Consider the following 23727-nt stretch of genomic DNA (forward strand, 5'->3'; position numbering starts at 1 on the left):
TCATTTTCCCCAACCCTCTCACTTTGCACACCACCTCGACCAAAACACCCTATATCTGCCACTCTATCATCAAACACATTCAACAAACCTTCAAAATACTCACTCCATCTCCTCACATCACCACTAGTTATCACTTCCCCATTTGCACCCTTCACTGAAGTTCCCATTTGCTCCCTTGTCTTACGCACTTTATTTACCTCCTTCCAGAACATCTTTTTATTCTCCCTAAAATTTAATGATACTCTCTCACCCCAACTCTCATTTGCCCTTTTTTTCACCTCTTGCACCTTTCTCTTGACCTCCTGTCTCTTTCTTTTATACATCTCCCACTCAATTGCATTTTTTCCCTGCAAAAATCGTCCAAATGCCTCTCTCTTCTCTTTCACTAATACTCTTACTTCTTCATCCCACCACTCACTACCCTTTCTAATCAACCCACCTCCCACTCTTCTCATGCCACAAGCATCTTTTGCGCAATCCATCACTGATTCCCTAAATACATCCCATTCCTCTCCCACTCCCCTTACTTCCATTGTTCTCACCTTTTTCCATTCTGTACTCAGTCTCTCCTGGTACTTCCTCACACAGGTCTCCTTCCCAAGCTCACTTACTCTCACCACCCTCTTCACCCCAACATTCACTCTTCTTTTCTGAAAACCCATACAAATCTTCACCTTAGCCTCCACAAGATAATGATCAGACATCCCTCCAGTTGCACCTCTCAGCACATTAACATCCAAAAGTCTCTCTTTCGCACGCCTGTCAATTAACACGTAATCCAATAACGCTCTCTGGCCATCTCTCCTACTTACATAAGTATACTTATGTATATCTCGCTTTTTAAACCAGGTATTCCCAATCATCAGTCCTTTTTCAGCACATAAATCTACAAGCTCTTCACCATTTCCATTTACAACACTGAACACCCCATGTATACCAATTATTCCCTCAACTGCCACATTACTCACTTTTGCATTCAAATCACCCATCACTATAACCCGGTCTCGTGCATCAAAACCACTAACACACTCATTCAGCTGCTCCCAAAACACTTGCCTCTCATGATCTTTCTTCTCATGCCCAGGTGCATATGCACCAATAATCATCCACCTCTCTCCATCAACTTTCAGTTTTACCCATATTAATCGAGAATTTACTTTCTTACATTCTATCACATACTCCCACAACTCCTGTTTCAGGAGTATTGCTACTCCTTCCCTTGCTCTTGTCCTGTCACTAACCCCTGACTTTACTCCCCAGACATTCCCAAACCACTCTTCCCCTTTACCCTTGAGCTTCGTTTCACTCATAGCCAAAACATCCAGGTTCCTTTCCTCAAACATACTACCTATCTCTCCTTTTTTCACATCTTGGTTACATCCACACACATCTAGAGACCCCAATCTGAGCCTTCGAGGAGGATGAGCACTCCCCGCGTGACTCCTTCGTCTGTTTCCCATTTTAGAAAGTTAAGAAATAATACAAGGAGGGGAGGATTTCTGGCCCCCCGCTCCCGTCCCCGCTAGTCGCTTTCTACGACACGCGAGGAATACGTGGGAAGTATTCTTTCACCCCTATCCCCAGGGATAATATACATATATATATATACACATACACACACATACACACACACACACGCACATATACACACACACACGCACATACATATATATACATGTGAAAAATGTAAGAAACAATTTAGAAAACTGAAACTTCTAGCTTGAAATGAAATGAAAAAATGAATGTCACATAATGGTTCAACCTCTGGCTATGGAAAAAGGAAATGTTCAATTTTTTTACACAAACGTCAATAGTAGTTCTCATCAATTTAACCACTGTATCAATAAGCTTCAATGTCTAAGCTACATTTTTTCCAATTTCACTATTTTCTTGTCAAAGCACCATGTATGAAAACTATCACTCCAGTAACACAACTATAAACATTTACTTCCCCTTTAAAAAAAGTTTTGGGGAAGTCTGTCCCGATACACTGCGGGACACTCTACCACCTGGCGAGGTTTGTGTTGCAATGGTTCTTGATTTTCAAACGTAGTAGCATCACTGGTGGGCCAAGGTAGTTCCGTTGGCGAAGACATATATATATATATATATATATATTTATTTTATTTATTATACTTTGTCGCTGTCTCCCGCGTTTGCGAGGTAGCGCAAGGAAACAGACGAAAGAAATGGCCCAACCCACCCCCATACACATGTATATACATACGTCCACACACGCAAATATACATACCTACACAGCTTTCCATGGTTTACCCCAGACGCTTCACATGCCCTGATTCAATCCACTGACAGCACGTCAACCCCGGTATACCACATCGCTCCAATTCACTCTATTCCTTGCCCTCCTTTCACCCTCCTGCATGTTCAGGCCCCGATCACACAAAATCTTTTTCACTCCATCTTTCCACCTCCAATTTGGTCTCCCTCTTCTCCTTGTTCCCTCCACCTCCGACACATATATCCTCTTGGTCAATCTTTCCTCACTCATTCTCTCCATGTGCCCAAACCATTTCAAAACACCCTCTTCTGCTCTCTCAACCACGCTCTTTTTATTTCCACACATCTCTCTTACCCTTACGTTACTCACTCGATCAAACCACCTCACCCCACACATTGTCCTCAAACATCTCATTTCCAGCACATCCATCCTCCTGTGCACAACTCTATCCATAGTCCACGCCTCGCAACCATACAACATTGTTGGAACCACTATTCCTTCAAACATACCCATTTTTGCTTTCCGAGATAATGTTCTCGACTTCCACACATTTTTCAAGGCCCCCAGGATTTTCGCCCCCTCCCCCACCCTATGATCCACTTCCGCTTCCATGGTTCCATCCGCTGCCAGATCCACTCCCAGATATCTAAAACACTTCACTTCCTCCAGTTTTTCTCCATTCAAACTCACCTCCTAATTGACTTGACCCTCAACCTTACTGTACCTAATAACCTTGCTCTTATTCACATTTACTCTTAACTTTCTTCTTCCACACACTTTTCCAAACTCAGTCACCAGCTTCTGCAGTTTCGCACATGAATCAGCCACCAGCGCTGTATCATCAGCGAACAACAACTGACTCGCTTCCCAAGCTCTCTCATCCCCAACAGACTTCATACTTGCCCCTCTTTCCAAAACTCTTGCATTTACCTCCCTAACAACCCCATCCATAAACAAATTAAACAACCATGGAGACATCACACACCCCTGCCGCAAACCTACATTCACTGAGAACCAATCACTTTCCTCTCTTCCTACACGTACACATGCCTTACATCCTCAATAAAAACTTTTCACTGCTTCTAACAACTTTCCTCCCACACCATATATTCTTAATACCTTCCACAGAGCATCTCTATCAACTCTATCATATGCCTTCTCCAGATCCATAAATGCTACATACAAATCCATTTGCTTTTCTAAGTATTTCTCACATACATTCTTCAAAGCAAACACCTGATCCACACATCCTCTACCATGAGTCATACATACATTAAATAACCTTACCAACCAGTCAACAATACAGTCATCCCCTTTTTTAATAAATTCCACTGCAATACCATCCAAACCTGCTGCCTTGCCGGCTTTCATCTTCCACAAAGCTTTCACTACCTCTTCTCTGTTTACCAAATCATTTTCCCCAACCCTCTCACTTTGCACACCACCTCGACCAAAACACCCTATATCTGCCACTCTATCATCAAACACATTCAACAAACCTTCAAAATACTCACTCCATCTCCTTCTCACATCACCACTAGTTATCACTTCCCCATTTGCACCCTTCACTGAAGTTCCCATTTGCTCCCTTGTCTTACGCACTTTATTTACCTCCTTCCAGAACACCTTTTTATTCTCCCTAAAATTTAATGGTACTCTCTCACCCCAACTCTCATTTGCCCTTTTTTAACCTCTTGCACCTTTCTCTTGACCTCCTGTCTCTTTCTTTTATACATCTCCCACTCAATTGCATTTTTTCCCTGCAAAAATCGTCCAAATGCCTCTCTCTTCTCTTTCACTAATACTCTTACTTCTTCATCGCACCACTCACTACCCTTTCTAATCAACCCACCTCCCACTCTTCTCATGCCACAAGCATGGAGTGATAGTTTTCATACATGGTGCTTTGACAAGAAAATAGTGAGATTGGAAAAAATGTAGCTTAGACATTGAAGCTTATTGATACAGTGGTTAAATTGATGAGAACTACTATTGACATTTGTGTAAATAAATTATACATTTCCTTTTTCCATAGCCAGAGGTTGAACCATCATGTGACATTCATTTTTTCATTTCATTTCAAGCTAGAAGTTTCAGTTTTCTAAATTGTTTCTTACATTTTTCATATGTATATATATGTATGTGTGTGTGTGTGTATATGTGCGTATGTATGTGTATGTGTGTGTATATATATATATATATATATATATATATATATATATATATATATATATATATATATATATATATGAGTGTGTTAGTGGTTTTGATGCACGAGACCGGGTTATAGTGATGGGTGATTTGAATGCAAAGGTGAGTAATGTGGCAGTTGAGGGAATAATTGGTATACATGGGGTGTTCAGTGTTGTAAATGGAAATGGTGAAGAGCTTGTAGATTTATGTGCTGAAAAAGGACTGATGATTGGGAATACCTGGTTTAAAAAGCGAGATATACATAAGTGTACTTATGTAAGTAGGAGAGATGGCCAGAGAGCGTTATTGGATTACGTGTTAATTGACAGGCGCGCGAAAGAGAGACTTTTGGATGTTAATGTGCTGAGAGGTGCAACTGGAGGGATGTCTGATCATTATCTTGTGGAGGCTAAGGTGAAGATTTGTATGGGTTTTCAGAAAAGAAGAGTGAATGTTGGGGTGAAGAGGGTGGTGAGAGTAAGTGAGCTTGGGAAGGAGACTTGTGTGAGGAAGTACCAGGAGAGACTGAGTACAGAATGGAAAAAGGTGAGAATAATGGAAGTAAGGGGAGTGGGGGAGGAATGGGATGTATTTAGGGAATCAGTGATGGATTGCGCAAAAGATGCTTGTGGTATGAGAAGAGTGGGAGGTGGGTTGATTAGAAAGGGTAGTGAGTGGTGGGATGAAGAAGTAAGAGTATTAGTGAAAGAGAAGAGAGAGGCTTTTGGACGATTTTTGCAGGGAAAAAATGCAATTGAGTGGGAGACGTATAAAAGAAAGAGACAGGAGGTCAAGAGAGAGGTGCAAGAGGTGAAAAAAAGGGCAAATGAGAGTTGGGGTGAGAGAGTATCATTAAATTTTAGGGAGAATAAAAAGATGTTCTGGAAGGAGGTAAATAAAGTGCGTAAGACAAGGGAGCAAATGGGAACTTCAGTGAAGGGCGCAAATGGGGAGGTGATAACAAGTAATGGTGATGTGAGAAGGAGATGGAGTGAGGATTTTGAAGGTTTGTTGAATGTGTTTGATGATAGAGTGGCAGATATAGGGTGTTTTGGTCGAGGTGGTATGCAAAGTGCGAGGGTTAGGGAAAATGATTTGGTAAACAGAGAAGAGGTAGTAAAAGCTTTGCGGAAGATGAAAGCCGGCAAGGCAGCAGGTTTGGATGGTATTGCAGTGGAATTTATTAAAAAAGGGGGTGACTGTATTGTTGACTGGTTGGTAAGGTTATTTAATGTATGTATGACTCATGGTGAGGTGCCTGAGGATTGGCGGAATGCGTGCATAGTGCCATTGTACAAAGGCAAAGGGGATAAGAGTGAGTGCTCAAATTACAGAGGTATAAGTTTGTTGAGTATTCCTGGCAAATTATATGGGAGGGTATTGATTGAGAGGGTGAAGGCATGTACAGAGCATCAGATTGGGGAAGAGCAGTGTGGTTTCAGAAGTGGTAGAGGATGTGTGGATCAGGTGTTTGCTTTGAAGAATGTATGTGAGAAATACTTAGAAAAGCAAATGGATTTGTATGTAGCATTTATGGATCTGGAGAAGGCATATGATAGAGTTGATAGAGATGCTCTGTGGAAGGTATTAAGAATATATGGTGTGGGAGGCAAGTTGTTAGAAGCAGTGAAAAGTTTTTATCGAGGATGTAAGGCATGTGTATGTGTAGGAAGAGAGGAAAGTGATTGGTTCTCGGTGAATGTAGGTTTGCGGCAGGGGTGTGTGATGTCTCCATGGTTGTTTAATTTGTTTATGGATGGGGTTGTTAGGGAGATGAATGCAAGAGTTTTGGAAAGAGGGGCAAGTATGAAGTCTGTTGGGGATGAGAGAGCTTGGGAAGTGAGTCAGTTGTTGTTCGCTGATGATACAGCGCTGGTGGCTGATTCATGTGAGAAACTGCAGAAGCTGGTGACTGAGTTTGGTAAAGTGTGTGAAAGAAGAAAGTTAAGAGTAAATGTGAATAATAGAAAGGTTATTAGATACAGTAGGGTTGAGGGTCAAGTCAATTGGGAGGTGAGTTTGAATGGAGAAAAACTGGAGGAAGTGAAGTGTTTTAGGTATCTGGGAGTGGATCTGGCAGCGGATGGAACCATGGAAGCGGAAGTGGATCATAGGGTGGGGGAGGGGGCGAAAATTCTGGGAGCCTTGAAGAATGTGTGGAAGTCGAGAACATTATCTCGGAGAGCAAAAATGGGTATGTTTGAAGGAATAGTGGTTCCAACAATGTTGTATGGTTGCGAGGCGTGGACTATGGATAGAGTTGTGCGCAGGAGGATGGATGTGCTGGAAATGAGATGTTTGAGGACAATGTGTGGTGTGAGGTGGTTTGATCGAGTGAGTAACGTAAGGGTAAGAGAGATGTGTGGAAATAAAAAGAGCATGGTTGAGAGAGCAGAAGAGGGTGTTTTGAAATGGTTTGGTCACATGGAGAGAATGAGTGAGGAAAGATTGACCAAGAGGATATATGTGTCGGAGGTGGAGGGAACGAGGAGAAGAGGGAGACCAAATTGGAGGTGGAAAGATGGAGTGAAAAAGATTTTGTGTGATCGGGGCCTGAACATGCAGGAGGGTGAAAGGAGGGCAAGGAATAGAGTGAATTGGAGTGATGTGGTATACCGGGGTTGACGTGCTGTCAGTGGATTGAATCAAGGCATGTGAAGCGTCTGGGGTAAACCATGGAAAGCTGTGTAGGTATGTATATTTGCGTGTGTGGACGTATGTATATACATGTGTATGGGGGTGGGTTGGGCCATTTCTTTCGTCTGTTTCCTTGCGCTACCTTGCAAACGCGGGAGACAGCGACAAAGTATAAAAAAAAATATATATATATATTGGGAATACCTGGTTTAAAAAGCGAGATATACATAAGTATACTTATGGAAGTAGGAGAGATGGCCAGAGAGCGTTATTGGATTACGTGTTAATTGACAGGCGTGCGAAAGAGAGACTTTTGGATGTTAATGTGCTGAGAGGTGCAACTGGAGGGATGTCTGATCATTATCTTGTGGAGGCTAAGGTGAAGATATGTATGGGTTTTCAGAAAAGAAGAGTGAATGTTGGGGTGAAGAGGGTGGTGAGAGTAAGTGAGCTTGAGAAGGAGACCTCTGTGAGGAAGTACCAGGAGAGACTGAGTACAGAATGGAAAAAGGTGAGAACAATGGAAGTAAGGGGAGTGGGGGAGGAATGGGATGTATTTAGGGAATCAGTGATGGATTGCGCAAAAGATGCTTGTGGCATGAGAAGAGTGGGAGGTGGGTTGATTAGAAAGGGTAGTGAGTGGTGGGATGAAGAAGTAAGAGTATTAGTGAAAGAGAAGAGAGAGGCATTTGGACGATTTTTGTAGGGAAAAAATGCAATTGAGTGGGAGATGTATAAAAGAAAGAGACAGGAGGTCAAGAGAAAGGTGCAAGAGGTGAAAAAAAGGGCAAATGAGAGTTGGGGTGAGAGAGTATCATTAAATTTTAGGGAGAATAAAAAGATGTTCTGGAAGGAGGTAAATAAAGTGCGTAAGACAAGGGAGCAAATGGGAACTTCAGTGAAGGGCGCAAATGGGGAGGTGAAAACAAGTAATGGTGATGTGAGAAAGAGATGGAGTGAGTATTTTGAAGTTTTGTTGAATGTGTTTGATGATAGAGTGGCAGATATAGGGTGTTTTGGTCGAGGTGGTGTGCAAAGTGAGAGGGTTAGGGAAAATGATTTGGTAAACAGAGAAGAGGAAGTGAAAGCTTTGCGGAAGATGAAAGCCGGCAAGGCAGCAGGTTTGGATGGTATTGCAGTGGAATTTATTAAAAAAGGGGGTGACTGTATTGTTGACTGGTTGGTAAGGTTATTTAATGTATGTATGACTCATGGTGAGGTGCCTGAGGATTGGCAGAATGCATGCATAGTGCCATTGTACAAAGGCAAAGGGGATAAGAGTGAGTGCTCAAATTACAGAGGTATAAGTTTGTTGAGTATTCCTGGCAAATTATATGGGAGGGTATTGATTGAGAGGGTGAAGGCATGTACAGAGCATCAGATTGGGGAAGAGCAGTGTGGTTTCAGAAGTGGTAGAGGATGTGTGGATCAGGTGTTTGCTTTGAAGAATGTATGTGAGAAATACTTAGAAAAGCAAATGGATTTGTATGTAGCATTTATGGATCTGGAGAAGGCATATGATAGAGTTGATAGAGATGCTCTGTGGAAGGTATTAAGAATATATGGTGTGGGAGGAAAGTTGTTAGAAGCAGTGAAAAGTTTTTATCGAGGATGTAAGGCATGTGTACGTGTAGGAAGAGAGGAACGTGATTGGTTCCCAGTGAATGTAGGTTTGCGGCAGGGGTGTGTGATGTCTCCATGGTTGTTTAATTTGTTTATGGATGGGGTTGTTAGGGAGGTAAATGCAAGAGTTTTGGAAAGAGGGGCAAGTATGAAGTCTGTTGGGGATGAGAGAGCTTGGGAAGTGAGTCAGTTGTTGTTCGCTGATGATACAGCGCTGGTGGCTGATTCATGTGAGAAACTGCAGAAGCTGGTGACTGAGTTTGGAAAAGTGTGTGGAAGAAGAAAGTTAAGAGTAAATGTGAATAAGAGCAAGGTTATTAGGTACAGTAGGGTTGAGGGTCAAGTCAATTGGGAGGTGAGTTTGAATGGAGAAAAACTGGAGGAAGGGAAGTGTTTTAGATATCTGGGAGTGGATCTGGCAGCGGATGGAACCATGGAAGCGGAAGTGGATTATAGGGTGGGGGAGGGGGCGAAAATCCTGGGGGCCTTGAAGAATGTGTGGAAGTCGAGAACATTATCTCGGAAAGCAAAAATGGGTATGTTTGAAGGAATAGTGGTTCCAACAATGTTGTATGGTTGCGAGGCGTGGGCTATGGATAGAGTTGTGCGCAGGAGGATGGATGTGCTGGAAATGAGATGTTTGAGGACAATGTGTGGTGTGAGGTGGTTTGATCGAGTGAGTAACGTAAGGGTAAGAGAGATGTGTGGAAATAAAGAGAGCGTGGTTGAGAGAGCAGAAGAGGGTGTTTTGAAGTGGTTTGGGCACATGGAGAGGATGAGTGAGGAAAGATTGACCAAGAAGATATATGTGTCAGAGGTGGAGGGAACAAGGAGAAGAGGGAGACCAAATTGGAGGTGGAAAGATGGAGTGAAAAAGATTTTGTGTGATCGGGGCCTGAACATGCAGGAGGGTGAAAGGAGGGCAAGGAATAGAGTGAATTGGAGCGATGTGGTATACCGGGGTTGACGTGCTGTCAGTGGATTGAATCAAGGCATGTGAAGCGTCTGGGGTAAACCATGGAAAGCTGTGTAGGTATGTATATTTGCGTGTGTGGACGTATGTATATACATGTGTATGGGGGGGGGTTGGGCCATTTCTTTCGTCTGTTTCCTTGCTCTACCTCGCAAACGCGGGAGACAGCGACAAAGTATAATAAAAAGTATATAAAAATATATATATATTCACGTTTACTCTTAACTTTCTTCTTTCACACACTTTACCAAACTCAGTCACCAGCTTCTGTAGTTTCTCACATGAATCAGCCACCAGCGCTGTATCATCAGCGAACAACAACTGACTCACTTCCCAAGCTCTCTCATCCCCAACAGGCTTCATACTTGCCCCTCTTTCCAAAACTCTTGCATTCACCTCCCTAACAACCCCATCCATAAACAAATTAAACAACCTTGGAGACATCACACACCCCTGCCGCAAACCTACATTCACTGAGAACCAATCACTTTCCTCTCTTCCTACACGTACACATGCCTTACATCCTCGATGAAAACTTTTCACTGCTTCTAACAACTTTCCTCCCACACCATATATTCTTAATACCTTCCACAGAGCATCTCTATCAACTCTATCATATGCCTTCTCCAGATCCATAAATGCTACATACAAATCCATTTGCTTTTCTAAGTATTTCTCACATACATTCTTCAAAGCAAACACCTGATCCACACATCCTCTACCACTTCTGAAACCACACTGCTCTTCCCCAATCTGATGCTCTGTACATGCCTTCACTCTCTCAATCAATACCCTCCCATATAATTTGCCAGGAATACTCAACAAACTTATACCTCTGTAATTTGAGCACTCACTCTTATCCCCTTTGCCTTTGTACAATGGCACTATGCACGCATTCCGCCAATCCTCAGGCACCTCACCATGAGTCATACATTATTAGGTACAGTAGGGTTGAGGGTCAAGTCAATTGGGAGGTGAGTTTGAATGGAGAAAAACTGGAGGAAGTGAAGTGTTTTAGATATCTGGGAGTGGATCTGGCAGCGGATGGAACCATGGAAGCGGAAGTGGATCATAGGGTGGGGGAGGGGGCGAAAATTCTGAGAGCCTTGAAGAATGTGTGGAAGTCGAGAACATTATCTCGGAAAGCAAAAATGGGTATGTTTGAAGGAATAGTGGTTCCAACAATGTTGTATGGTTGCGAGGCGTGGACTATGGATAGAGTTGTGCGCAGGAGGATGGATGTGCTGGAAATGAGATGTTTGAGGACAATGTGTGGTGTGAGGTGGTTTGATCGAGTAAGTAACGTAAGGGTAAGAGAGATGTGTGGAAATGAAAAGAGCGTGGTTGAGAGAGCAGAAGAGGGTGTTTTGAAATGGTTTGGTCACATGGAGAGAATGAGTGAGGAAAGATTGACCAAGAGGATATATGTGTCGGAGGTGGAGGGAACGAGGAGAAGAGGGAGACCAAATTGGAGGTGGAAAGATGGAGTGAAAAAATTTTGTGTGATTGGGGCCTGAACATGCAGGAGGGTGAAAGGTGGGCAAGGAATAGAGTGAATTGGAGCGATGTGGTATACTGGGGTTGACGTGCTGTCAGTGGATTGAATCAAGGCATGTGAAGCGTTTGGGTAAACCATGGAAAGCTGTGTAGGTATGTATATTTGCGTGTGTGGACGTATGTATATACATGTGTATGGGGGTGGGTTGGGCCATTTCTTTCGTCTGTTTCCTTGCGCTACCTCGCAAACGCGGGAGACAGCGACAAAGCAAAAAAAAAATAAATAAATAAATTATATATATATATATATGTTATTCCTGGGGATAGGGGATTAAGAATACTTCCCACGTATTCCCTGCGTGTCGTAGAAGGCGACTAAAAGGGGAGGGAGCGGGGGCCTGGAAATCCTCCCCTCTCTTTTTTTTTTTTTTTTTTTTTTTTTTTTTTTTTTTTTCAAAAGAAGGAACAGAGAATTGGGCCAGGTGAGGGTATTCCCTCAAAGGCCCAGTCCTCTGTTCTTAACGCTACCTCACTAATGCGGGAAATGGCGAATAGTTTGAAAGATATGTATTTTTACGTATCTATTAAAACATGTTGAGGCAGTGGCAGTTCAGAGCCTGTTCCATTCTGTCTTTCCTTCTCAGACTTCCCCTCCCTGTTACTCCCACTACATCTGCCTCATAGATTCTCTTTTGACAGTCTTCTTCTCTCATCTGCTTCATATGTCCAAACCATTTCAGCACACCCTGGTCAGCTTTCTCAATCAGGCTGCACTTACTATCATACCTCTTACTGTATGTTGTCCTCAGGCATTTCATTTTTTATATATCCACCCACTTTTTTTTTTTTTTTTTTTCTCATTGAGGACCCAAGGCACACAGCCAGACATAGTCAGAACTGCTTACCTTAAAAAACATGTTTATACCAACAGACAGTGATCCCTCTTTCCATTTCATGATGCACCCAGAACTTTGGCTCCCTCTCTCCTACATTATGACTCCAGCTCCCACAGTTCCATATGCTGCCAAGCCCAATCCTATGTACCTGAAATTCTCCGTTTTTCCCTGGTTCTCCCCTTTTAGACTCTTATTACAGCTATCTGTCTTGCATCTTTGCCACAACTCATAGCCTTACTTTTATCAATATTAACTCAGCTTGCTCATCTCACACTTCAAACTCAAACACCAGATTCTGGAATTTCTCATTCAAGTCCATCATCAAAGCTGTTTCATCTGCAAACATCACCTAACTCACGTTCTAGGTCATCCAGCATATTTTAGACCTGACCTTTTCTCCAAAACCCTCATTCCCTTTCCTTACTACCTCCATGAGCAGATTAAACAACCATGGTGGCATTACACCTTAACACAGACTGACCTTCACTTGGAACTATTCACCCTCTTCCCTTCCATCTCACACTTCCATCTCACACACACCTTACTCTCCTGATGAACTCTCTTCATTGCATAAGTAGCTTTCCTTCCACACAACATATTTGTATCATTTCTTTTTTATAGTAGTTAATATGGTTTGACCGAGTAAGTTATGAAAGGGTAAGAGAGATGTGTGGTAATAAAAAGAATGTGGTTGAGAGAGCAGAAGAGGGTGTTTTGAAACGGTTTGGGCACATGGAGAGAATGAGTGAGGAAAGATTGACCATGAGGATATATGTGTCGGAGGTGGAGGGAACGAGGAGAAGTGGGAGACCAAATTGGAGGTGGAAAGATGGAGTGAAAAAGATTTTGAGTGATTGGGGCTTGAACATGCAGGAGAGTGAAAAGCGTGCAAGGAATAGAGTGTATTGGAACGATGTGGTATACTGGGGTCAACGTGCTGTCAATTGATTGAACCAGGGCATGTGAAGCGTCTGGGGTAAACCATGGAAAGTTTTGTGGGGCCTGGATGTGGAAAGGGAGCTGTGGTTTCGGTGCATTATTACATGACAGCTAGAGACTGAGTGTGAACGAATGTGGCCTTTGTTGTCTTTTCCTAGCGCTTCCCGCACACATGAGGGGGGAGGGTGTTGTTATTCCATGTGTGGCAGGGTGGCGATATATGTATATGTCTGTGTGGGTATATATATGTATACATTGAGATGTATAGGTATGTATGTTTGCGGTTGTGGACGTGTATGTATATACATGTGTATGTGGGTGGGTTGGGCCATTCTTTTGTCTGTTTCCTCGCGCTACCTCGCTAATGCGGGAGACAGCGAGAAAGCAAAATATAGATGAAAAAATAATATTTATTTATTTATTTATATTTATTTATTTTGCTTTGTCGCTGTCTTCCCTGTTAGCGAGGTAGCGCAAGGAAACAGACGAAAGAATGGCCCAACCCACCCACATACACATGTATAAACATACACGTCCACACACGCAAATATACATACCTATACATCTCAATGTACACATATGTATACACACAGACATATACATATATACACATGTACATAATTCATACTGTCTGCCTTTATTTATTCCCATCGCCACCTCGCCACACATGGAATAACAACCCCCTCCCCTCTCATGTGTGTGAGGTAGCGCTAGGAAAAGACAACAAGGCCCCATTCATTCACACTCAGTCTCTAGCTGTCATGTAATAATGCACCGAAACCACATCTCCCTTTCCACATTCAGGCCCCACAGAACTTTCCATGGTTTACCCCAGATGCTTCACATGCCCTGGTTCAATCCATTGACAGCATGTCGACCTCGGTATACCACATCGTTCCAGTTCACTCTATTCCTTGCACACCTTTCACCCTCCTGCATGTTCAGGCCCCGATCACTCAAAATCTTTTTCACTCCATCTTTCCACCTCCAATTTGGTATCCCACTTCTCCTCGTTCCCTCCACCTCCGACACATATATCCTCTTGGTCAATCTTTCCTCACTCATTCTTTCCATGTGACCAAACCATTTCAAAACACCCTCTTCTGCTCTCTCAACCACACTCTTGTTATTTCCACACATCTTTCTTACCCTATTATTACTTACTCGATCAAACCACCTCACACCACTTATTTTGTCCTCAAACATCTCATTTTCAGCACATCCACCCTCCTGTGCACCACTCTATCCATAGCCCATGCCTCGCAACCATACAACATTGTTGGAACCACTATTCCTTCAAACATACCCATTTTTGCTTTCCGAGATAATGTCCTCGACTTCCAAACATTCTTCAAGGCTCCCAGGATTTTCGCCCCCTCCCCCACCCTATGATTCACTTTCGCTTCCATGGTTCCATCCGCTGCCGAATCCACTCCCAGATATCTAAAACACTTTACTTCCTCCAGTTTTTCTCCATTCAAACTTACCTCCCAATTGACTTGACCCTCAACCCTACTGTACCTAATAATCTTGCTCTTATTCACATTTACTCTTAACTTTCTTCTTTCACACTACCAAACTCAGTCACCAGCTTCTGCAGTTTCTCACATGAATCAGCCACCAGTGCTGTATCATCAGCGAACAACAACTGACTCACTTCCCAAGCTCTCTCATCCCTGGGGATAGGGGAGAAAGAATACTTCCCACGCATTACTCACATGTTGTAGAAGGCGACTAAAGGGGATGGGAGCGGGGGGCCAGAAACCCTCCCCTCCTTGTATTTTAACTTTCTAAAAGGGGAAACAAGAAGGAGTCACCAAATTGGAGGTGGAAAGATGGAGTGAAAAAGATTTTGAGTGATTGGGGCCTGAACATACAGGAGGGTGAAAGGTGGGCAAGGAATAGAGTGAATTGGGTCGATGTGGTATACCAAAGGGGTCGACGTGCTGTCAATGGATTGAATCAGGGCATGTGAAGCGTCTGGGGTAAACCATGGAAAGTTGTGTGGGGCCTGGATGTGGAAAGGAAGCAGTGGTTTCGGGCATTATTGCATGACAGCTAGAGACTGAGTGTGAACGAATGGGGCCTTTGTTGTCTTTTCCTAGCGCTACCTCGCACACATGAGGGGGGAGGGGGATGGTATTCCATGTGTGGTGAGGTGGCGATAGGGATGAATAAAGGTAGACAGTGTGAATTGTGTGCATGGGTATATATGTATGTGTCTGTGTGTGTATATATATGAGTACATTGAGATGTATAGGTATGTATATTTGCGTGTGTGGACGTGTATGTATATACATGTGTATGGGGGTGGGTTGGGCCATTTCTTTCGTCTGTTTCCTTGCACTACCTCGCAAAAGCGGGAGACAGCGACAAAGCAAAATGAATATAAAATGAATATATGTGGCTGTGTACGTATGTGCGTGTATGGACATTTATGTATATTTGGGTGTATATGAATGGATGGGCCATTCTTTTTCTGTTTCCTGGCGCTACCTCACTGACATGGGAAATGGCGAGCAAGTATAATAGAATAGTGAAGAAACTCTCCCTTCATGTACTATCACCTTCTGAAAGTAGATACAGAAGCAGCAAAGCACAGGTTTTTCCTCAAAGGCATGGCCTGTAGTATTATCATGCTGGTTCATCTCACAGAAATCATTTGATGTATTGCATAAAACAACAATGAAAAGGTGTGTTTATTGTTGAGTTCATGAAAGAGGAATCAGGTGTTCAGTTTTTTCTTTAGAGAAACTGGAGATGGACGGGAGAAAACTGTTAGAAACATTGTACTGTTCTGTGGAGAAATTAAAAAGGGCTTTACCATCTGGGATTTGATGATTACATGTACATAGGCCTAAGTATCATAGTCTCAGACAGACTGACTGATATGAAAGAGCAGCATTGTGGCTTGGTTGCAGACCATGTTGCTGTGAGGGAAAGAGACCCTTTGAAGCCATTGTAAAGTATGAATGAGTTTTATGACTGCAAGGGAGCAGGTTGGCAAAGTTGAAAGGGTATTGAAAATTTGAAATTGTATTAAGGATATATGACAAAAGAAGCAGGTTGTAAAGTTGAAAGGGAAATAAAAGTTTGAAAGTGTAATAAGGATTAAGGAAAAAAAAAATGGTTTTTTCAAGGTAGGTTCGTGGATAGCTATTGCTTGATTCAAAGAAGTTTAGCATTAGATTTTAAAAGGCTGTCTAAGCATTTCAGCCAGACTTACAAGATCCTGCGTAGAATATTTGTTCACCATATGGTTTTAATTTTATGCCTGTGATGTTTAGTGGTTGATAATTATATCCTTCTTTTTATAGGTTTTGGAGCTAACAGAGTATCGTGCACAGCTGTATGAATATCTGAAAAACAGAATGATAGCCATTGCACCCAATTTAACTATCCTAGTGGGTGATCTTGTGGGTGCTCGTCTGATTGCTCATGCTGGTTCACTCATCAACCTTGCCAAGCATCCAGCCTCCACCATCCAGATACTTGGAGCAGAGAAAGCTCTCTTTAGGGCACTCAGAAGTAGAAATGCCACCCCAAAATATGGTCTGCTCTACCATGCACAGCTAGTTTCAGAAACTAGCTTAAAAAATAAGGCAAGTAGTATGTCCCTCAAGAACACTTGTTTTAAGTGTGTTTAAGTATCTATTTAGCTGTCTATATCTTGGGCACCTGTTCCCTCTGGGAACTCCCTCTAGGGGGTGGCCATGGCAAAAGAGTCTCCATAACTGATATGTTTCCCATTGATAATAATGTGTTGCATTTCATCTATCCTTCTTGTGTCTTTTTGAGATGTGTACACTTACTAATGCTTCACTCTTTATTTTTGCACTTTTATGTGTTGTAAGTGGAGGCAGCTAAGAACTTAGTTTATTTCATAGCTGTGTTCCTTATACCACTTGCTATTATGATGCAGAATTCATCCAGTGTTTAAGGTGCTTATATTTGGTTATGAGCTGTTGATTGCATAGATAGATGAAATGCTTAGGAACATAGCTTGCCTTGACTTTTAGAAAAGGTTGTTTGATAATGATTTATAGAAAACATTGAGCTGGAGCATTAGTTAGAAGTAGTAGGTTGAAACATTAAGTAGACACATCAGGTAGAAGCAGTCTGTAGGAACATTAGGCAGGAGCATATGGAAACTCTGCAGTATGGTTGCCCTTTGACAATGAGGCACAATGTGGCAGTGGAGTTCATCAGTTATAGAGACTTGCTGTTGCCATCCCCTTGATAGAGTTCCTGGAGGCAATGGGCACCAGGGATATAGATAGATAGAATATATAGAAAACATAGGTTCTTATGGATAGTCATTTTATTTTTGACACTTACAAGATAGAATAAGAGCAGCAGTTTAGTTGGCATAAAAGCCTCATTAGATTATATGGGAGGGTATTGATTGAGAGGGTGAAGGCATGTACAGAGCATCAGATTGGGGAAGAGCAGTGAGGTTTCAGAAGTGGTAGAGGATGTGTGGATCAGGTGTTTGCTTTGAAGAATGTATGTGAGAAATACTTAGAAAAGCAAATGGATTTGTATGTAGCATTTATGGATCTGGAGAAGGCATATGATAGAGTTGATGGAGATGCTCTGTGGAAGGTATTAAGAACATATGGTGTGGGAAGCAAGTTGTTAGAAGCAGTGAAAAGTTTTTATCGAGGATGTAAGGCATGTGTACGTGTAGGAAGAGAGGAAAGTGATTGGTTCTCAGTGAATGTAGGTTTGCGGCAGGGGTGTGTGATGTCTTCATGGTTGTTTAATTTGTGTATGGATGGGGTTGTTAGGGAGGTAAATACAAGAGTTTTGGAAAGAGGGGCAAGTATGAAGTCTGTTGGGGATGAGAGAGCTTGGGAAGTGAGTCAGTTGTTGTTCGCTGATGATACAGCGCTGGTGGCTGATTCATGTGAGAAACTGCAGAAGCTGGTGACTGAGTTTGGTAAAGTGTGTGAAAGAAGAAAGTTAAGAGTAAATGTGAATAAGAGCAAGGTTATTAGGTACAGTAGGGTTGAGGGTCAAGTCAATTGGGAGGTAAGTTTGAATGGAGAATAACTGGAGGAAGTAAAGTGTTTTAGATATCTGGGAGTGGATCTGGCAGCGGATGGAACCATGGAAGCGGAAGTGGATCATAGGGTGGGGGAGGGGGCAAAAATCCTGGGAGCCTTGAAGAATGTTTGGAAGTCGAGAACATTATCTCGGAAAGCAAAAATGGGTATGTTTGAAGGAATGGTGGTTCCAACAATGTTGTATGGTTGCGAGGCGTGGGCTATGGATAGAGTTGTGCGCAGGAGGATGGATGTGCTGGAAATGAGATGTTTGAGGACAATGTGTGGTGTGAGGTGGTTTGATGGAGTAAGTAACGTAAGGGTAAGAGAGATGTGTGGAAATAAAAAGAGCGTGGTTGAGAGAGCAGAAGAGGGTGTTTTGAAATGGTTTGGGCACATGGAGGGAATGAGTGAGGAAAGATTGACCAAGAGGATATATGTGTTGGAGGTGGAGGGAACGAGAAGTGGGAGACCAAATTGGAAGTGGAAAGATGGAGTGAAAAAGATTTTGTGTGATCGGGGGCTGAACATGCAGGAGGGTGAAAGGAGGGCAAGGAATAGAGTGAATTGGATCGATGTGGTATACCGGGGTTGACGTGCTGTCAGTGGATTGAATCAGGGCATGTGAAGCGTCTGGGATAAACCATGGAAAGCTGTGTAGGTATGTATATATGCGTGTGTGGACGTATGTATATAGATGTGTATGGGGGTGGGTTGGGCCATTTCTTTCGTCTGTTTCCTTGCGCTACCTCGCAAATGCGGGAGACAGTGGCAAAAAAAAAAAAAAAAAACTCATGTAGTAAACTAGTGGAAAAATTCTGTGGTATTTTATAATCACAGATTTAATCATGTAATGGAAAAGTATGCTTTGTATATATTTGTATTCATCATATGCAAGTTATGTGAAATGGAAGAGTGTGGTTTATATCTGTTTGCCATGATTTTTTTCACCAGAAATAGCATACTATTGTTTTCTGTTACCAGATTAAGCTTTGCCTGTCTCATGTTTCTTTCATATCTTGCACCCTTTCCTTAGTATGGGCTGTTAGTGAAACAAGTTGTAGTAATAGAAATATTCCTTATAAAGTGTCTTATTTAACAAATATCCCTAATATTTAACAGGGTAAAATGTCCCGTATGTTGGCAGCTAAGGCAGCTCTTGCTTCTCGTTATGACGCACTAGGAGAAGAAACTACCACAGATATGGGTATTGAGAATAGGTCAAAACTTGCGTCCAGAATGTCCATGTTGGAGCAAGGATACTCACGCAGGATCACAGGAACAGGAAAGAGCATGGCAAAGTTTGCTAGATATGAAGGAGTGAGGTGGGTTGAAATTATTATGTTTATGCATATATATGTGTATGTGAGTGGATGGGCCATTCTTTGTGTGTTTCTTGGTGCCTCCTCAATGACTTTGGAAATGGCGATTGAGTATGATAAAAATAATAAAATAATAACAAGTAGTGATAACAAGTAGTGGTGATGTGAGAAGGAGATGGAGTGAGTATTTTGAAGGTTTGTTGAATGTGTTTGATGATAGAGTGGCAGATATAGGGTGTTTTGGTCGAGGTGGTGTGCAAAGTGAGAGGGTTAGGGAAAATGATTTGGTAAACAGAGAAGAGGTAGTGAAAGCTTTGCGGAAGATGAAAGCCGGCAAGGCAGCAGGTTTGGATGGTATTGCAGTGGAATTTATTAAAAAAGGGGGTGACTGTATTGTTGACTGGTTGGTAAGGTTATTTAATGTATGTATGACTCATGGTGAGGTGCCTGAGGATTGGCGGAATGCGTGCATAGTGCCATTGTACAAAGGCAAAGGGGATAAGAATGAGTGCTCAAATTACGGAGGTATAAGTTTGTTGAGTATTCCTGGTAAATTATATGGGAGGGTATTGATTGAGAGGGTGAAGGCATGTACAGAGCATCAGATTGGGGAGGAGCAGTGTGGTTTCAGAAGTGGTAGAGGATGTGTGGATCAGGTGTTTGCTTTGAAGAATGTATGTGAGAAATACTTAGAAAAGCAAATGGATTTGTATGTAGCATTTATGGATCTGGAGAAGGCATATGATAGAGTTGATAGAGATGCTCTGTAGAAGGTATTAAGAATATATGGTGTGGGAGGAAAGTTGTTAGAAGCAGTGAAAAGTTTTTATCGAGGATGTAAGGCATGTGTATGTGTAGGAAGAGAGGAAAGTGATTGGTTCTCAGTGAATGTAGGTTTGCGGCATGGGTGTGTGATGTCTCCATGGTTGTTTAATTTGTTTATGGATGGGGTTGTTAGGGAGGTAAATGCAAGAGTTTTGGAAAGAGGGGCAAGTATGAAGTCTGTTGGGGATGAGAGAGCTTGGGAAGTGAGTCAGTTGTTGTTCGCTGATGATACAGCGCTGGTGGCTGATTCATGTGAGAAACTGCAGAAGCTGGTGACTGAGTTTGGTAAAGTGTGTGGAAGAAGAAAGTTAAGAGTAAATGTGAATAAGAGCAAGGTTATTAGGTACAGTAGGGTTGAGGGTCAAGTCAATTGGGAGGTGAGTTTGAATGGAGAAAAACTGGAGGAAGTGAAGTGTTTTAGATATCTGGGAGTGGATCTGGCAGCGGATGGAACCATGGAAGCGGAAGTGGATCATAGGGTGGGGGAGGGGGCGAAAATTCTGGGGGCCTTGAAGAATGTGTGGAAGTCGAGAACATTATCTCGGAAAGCAAAAATGGGTATGTTTGAAGGAATAGTGGTTCCAACAATGTTGTATGGTTGTGAGGTCTGGGCTATGGATAGAGTTGTGCGCAGGAGGATGGATGTGCTGGAAATGAGATGTTTGAGGACAATGTGTGGTGTGAGGTGGTTTGATCGAGTGAGTAACGTACAGGTAAGAGAGATGTGTGGAAATAAAAAGAGCGTGGTTGAGAGAGCAGAAGAGGGTGTTTTGAAGTGGTTTGGGCACATGGAGAGAGTGAGTGAGGAAAGATTGACCAAGAGGATATATGTGTCAGAGGTGGAGGGAACGAGGAGAAGAGGGAGACCAAATTGGAGGTGGAAAGATGGAGTGAAAAAGATTTTGTGTGATCGGGGCCTGAACATGCAGGAGGGTGAAAGGAGGGCAAGGAATAGCGTGAATTGGAGCGATGTGGTATACCGGGGTTGACGTGCTGTCAGTGGATTGAATCAAGGCATGTGAAGCGTCTGGGGTAAACCATGGAAAGCTGTGTAGGTATGTCTATTTGCGTGTGTGGACGTATGTATATACATGTGTATGGGGGGGGGGGTTGGGCCATTTCTTTCGTCTGTTTCCTTGCGCTACCTCGCAAACGCGGGAGACAGCGACAAAGTATAAAAAAAAAAAAAAAAAAAATATTACTCGGTGAGTTTGCATGTATGTTGTTAGTGCTTATGTAAACTTCTCTTACTGGAGATATATCGTATAAGATTGCAGTCATGAATGATATATGATTAATAAGATGGGGATATGTTGTATAAGATTGCATTCATGAATAATTAACAAGATATGGAAATAAGCTTCCTGACTTTATCAGAGGTGATGGACATGAATCGTTCCATAAAATGTGTGTTGCTTTACTATTGTCCATAAGTGGATTTTGTACAGCTGTATGCTTTTAGACATCAGGTTTACCCTTTATCATGTCTTTGCCAGTGAAGTGAAACTGTATTCAAATGCTGCTGATTCAACGATAGAAAGCTCAAGGAAGCGCGGGCTTGACACCTCTCTTGAAGAACAGCCAACAAAGAGGATTAAGGTAGAGACAAAGGAGGAGGAACCAGGTGAGTTGATTTAGTAGCATGGTTCATAAAGTAGTATTGCTTTTGAAGCTTGCAGGGTTGCCGACTATTGAGGTATAGGCTCATTGTTGGTATCTTATTTTACAGTATTCTCCATGTTGTAAGGGGATGGTATTTTACACACATACTGTACGTGAATATGAACTACTTTTAATTTTATGAGAGGAACTGAAAGACCACAAAGAACATGATAGTAAGAATTAAATGTAATACATGATGAAAAGATGCTAAATTCAGTGCTCTGCTCTGCTTCCTGCATTTAAGGTTGTAAAGGACAGACTAGAATAGCCTGACAAACATTCACATGCATAAGAATGTTACATACAGTATATTAGGTGAAGCTGAGTCTTTCTGGGAGGAGGTGAGTGGGAGAGGGGATCCTGATGATTGGGATCAGAATGCAGGATTGGGTGATGTGGCAGTTGAGGTTATATATGTTTGAGGGGCATGAGGTATTCAGTTTATACGAAAATGGGTTAAAACTTACTGAGTTGTGTCCTGAGAAGGGATTGGTGATTGAAAATATTTTGTTTGAAAAAAGGATGCGTACTTCAATGTATTTTGGAGATGGGGGTAAGTGGTAATTTTCACATTATGTGGTGTTTGACATGCATTCAAGGGGAAAGTTATTGGAATGTGAACATGCTGAGAGGGGCTTTAGGTGGGATGTCTGATCATTTCTTGATGGAGGCAAGTTTGCAGTTGTTTTCAGAAAAGAGTGATGTGGAAAAGAAGTGGTGAAAGCAAGTGAGCTTGTTGAGGGGGCATGTCTGTAGAGATGTTAAGAGGGATGTGTGTAGAGATGTTAAGAGGGATTGAGTGGAAAGTGGCTGAGGATGATAACTAAAATAAGAGGAGTGGGTAAGGAGTGGATTGTATTTCGGGAAGTATTGCTTACATGTGCGTTAAAGCATTTTTGAGGTGGAAAATGGATGTTGGTAAAGGATGAAGTAGTATGATTTCTGGTGAAAGAGAAAAGAAAGATGAATTATTCGTATCTGGAGGAAAGGGGTGTAAGTTATTAGGGAGGTATGCAGGAGAAAGAGGCTGGAGGCCAAGAAGAAAGTGCAGAAGCTGAGAAAAAGGGCAAGTGACAGATGGGATGAAAGTATTGATTAATTTTAAAGAAAAAAAATGTCTTCGAGTAAGGTGTATGGTTTAAAGAGAGCAAAGGAAATGAGAGAGACAGTAAGAGTAGCTGATAGGGATGGGTAAAAGGCAAAAGAAAAATTGAGAAAGAGATTGGATAAGTGTTTTGATGAAGTGTGAAATGTGTTACATGATAGCATAGCTGATGTTGTGTGTTTGGGACTTATGTGGAGCAAAAGAGCCCTTTCAAATACTTTGGTGAAAAGAGAGGAGGTACTGAATCCTTGTTTAAAATGAAGTGTGGGAAGGTTTATGGTATTGCAGTGTTGTTGATTTTATGATTAGGATTTTCAGTGTTTGGCTCAAGGTGGGATGCTTGAGGACAGAGAGAATGTATGTATATATAGGTCAAGAAGACAAAAGTAAATGTTTGATTTACTTGTTCAGTGGTAAAAGTGTACTGAGCATTCCTGATAATTTGTATGGAGGAGTGTTTGTATGTACAAAGCATCTGGTTAAGATAAGTAACAGAAGTGTGGCTTCAAGTGGTAGAGGATGTGTGGACCATATGTGTACTTAGGGTTTGTGTGAGAAATATTTGGAAAAACAGAATTCGTGTGAGGCATTTATGATCCTGGAAACAGTTACAAGGGTGACACTGCTGTCGATTGATTAATCAGGATGTTTGATGTTTCTATTGCCCAGAATGAGGTACTTGAGTATTAACAGAATGCATATATGATGCCTTTACGTTAAGGCAAGGAGAACAAAAAGTGAATGCCACGTTACAGAGGTACAAGTCTG

At 42.2% G+C, this 23727-nt stretch overlaps 1 protein-coding gene across 2 annotated transcripts in view; it reads left to right on the forward strand.

Annotated features, from left to right (window-relative positions):
- Positions 1-23727, forward strand: part of nop5 (nop5 ribonucleoprotein) — a 71551-nt gene that overhangs the window by 40959 nt on the left and 6865 nt on the right. For both annotated transcript variants that reach the window (XM_071666846.1, XM_071666847.1), the window contains exons 7-9: positions 16315-16599; positions 19168-19370; positions 21689-21816. In XM_071666846.1, the coding sequence (XP_071522947.1) occupies positions 16315-16599; positions 19168-19370; positions 21689-21816 (616 nt within the window). The remainder of the gene's footprint in view (positions 1-16314; positions 16600-19167; positions 19371-21688; positions 21817-23727) is intronic.

This window comes from Panulirus ornatus, chromosome 11 (assembly GCF_036320965.1).
Source record: "Panulirus ornatus isolate Po-2019 chromosome 11, ASM3632096v1, whole genome shotgun sequence".
NCBI classification, from domain to species: domain Eukaryota; kingdom Metazoa; phylum Arthropoda; class Malacostraca; order Decapoda; family Palinuridae; genus Panulirus; species Panulirus ornatus.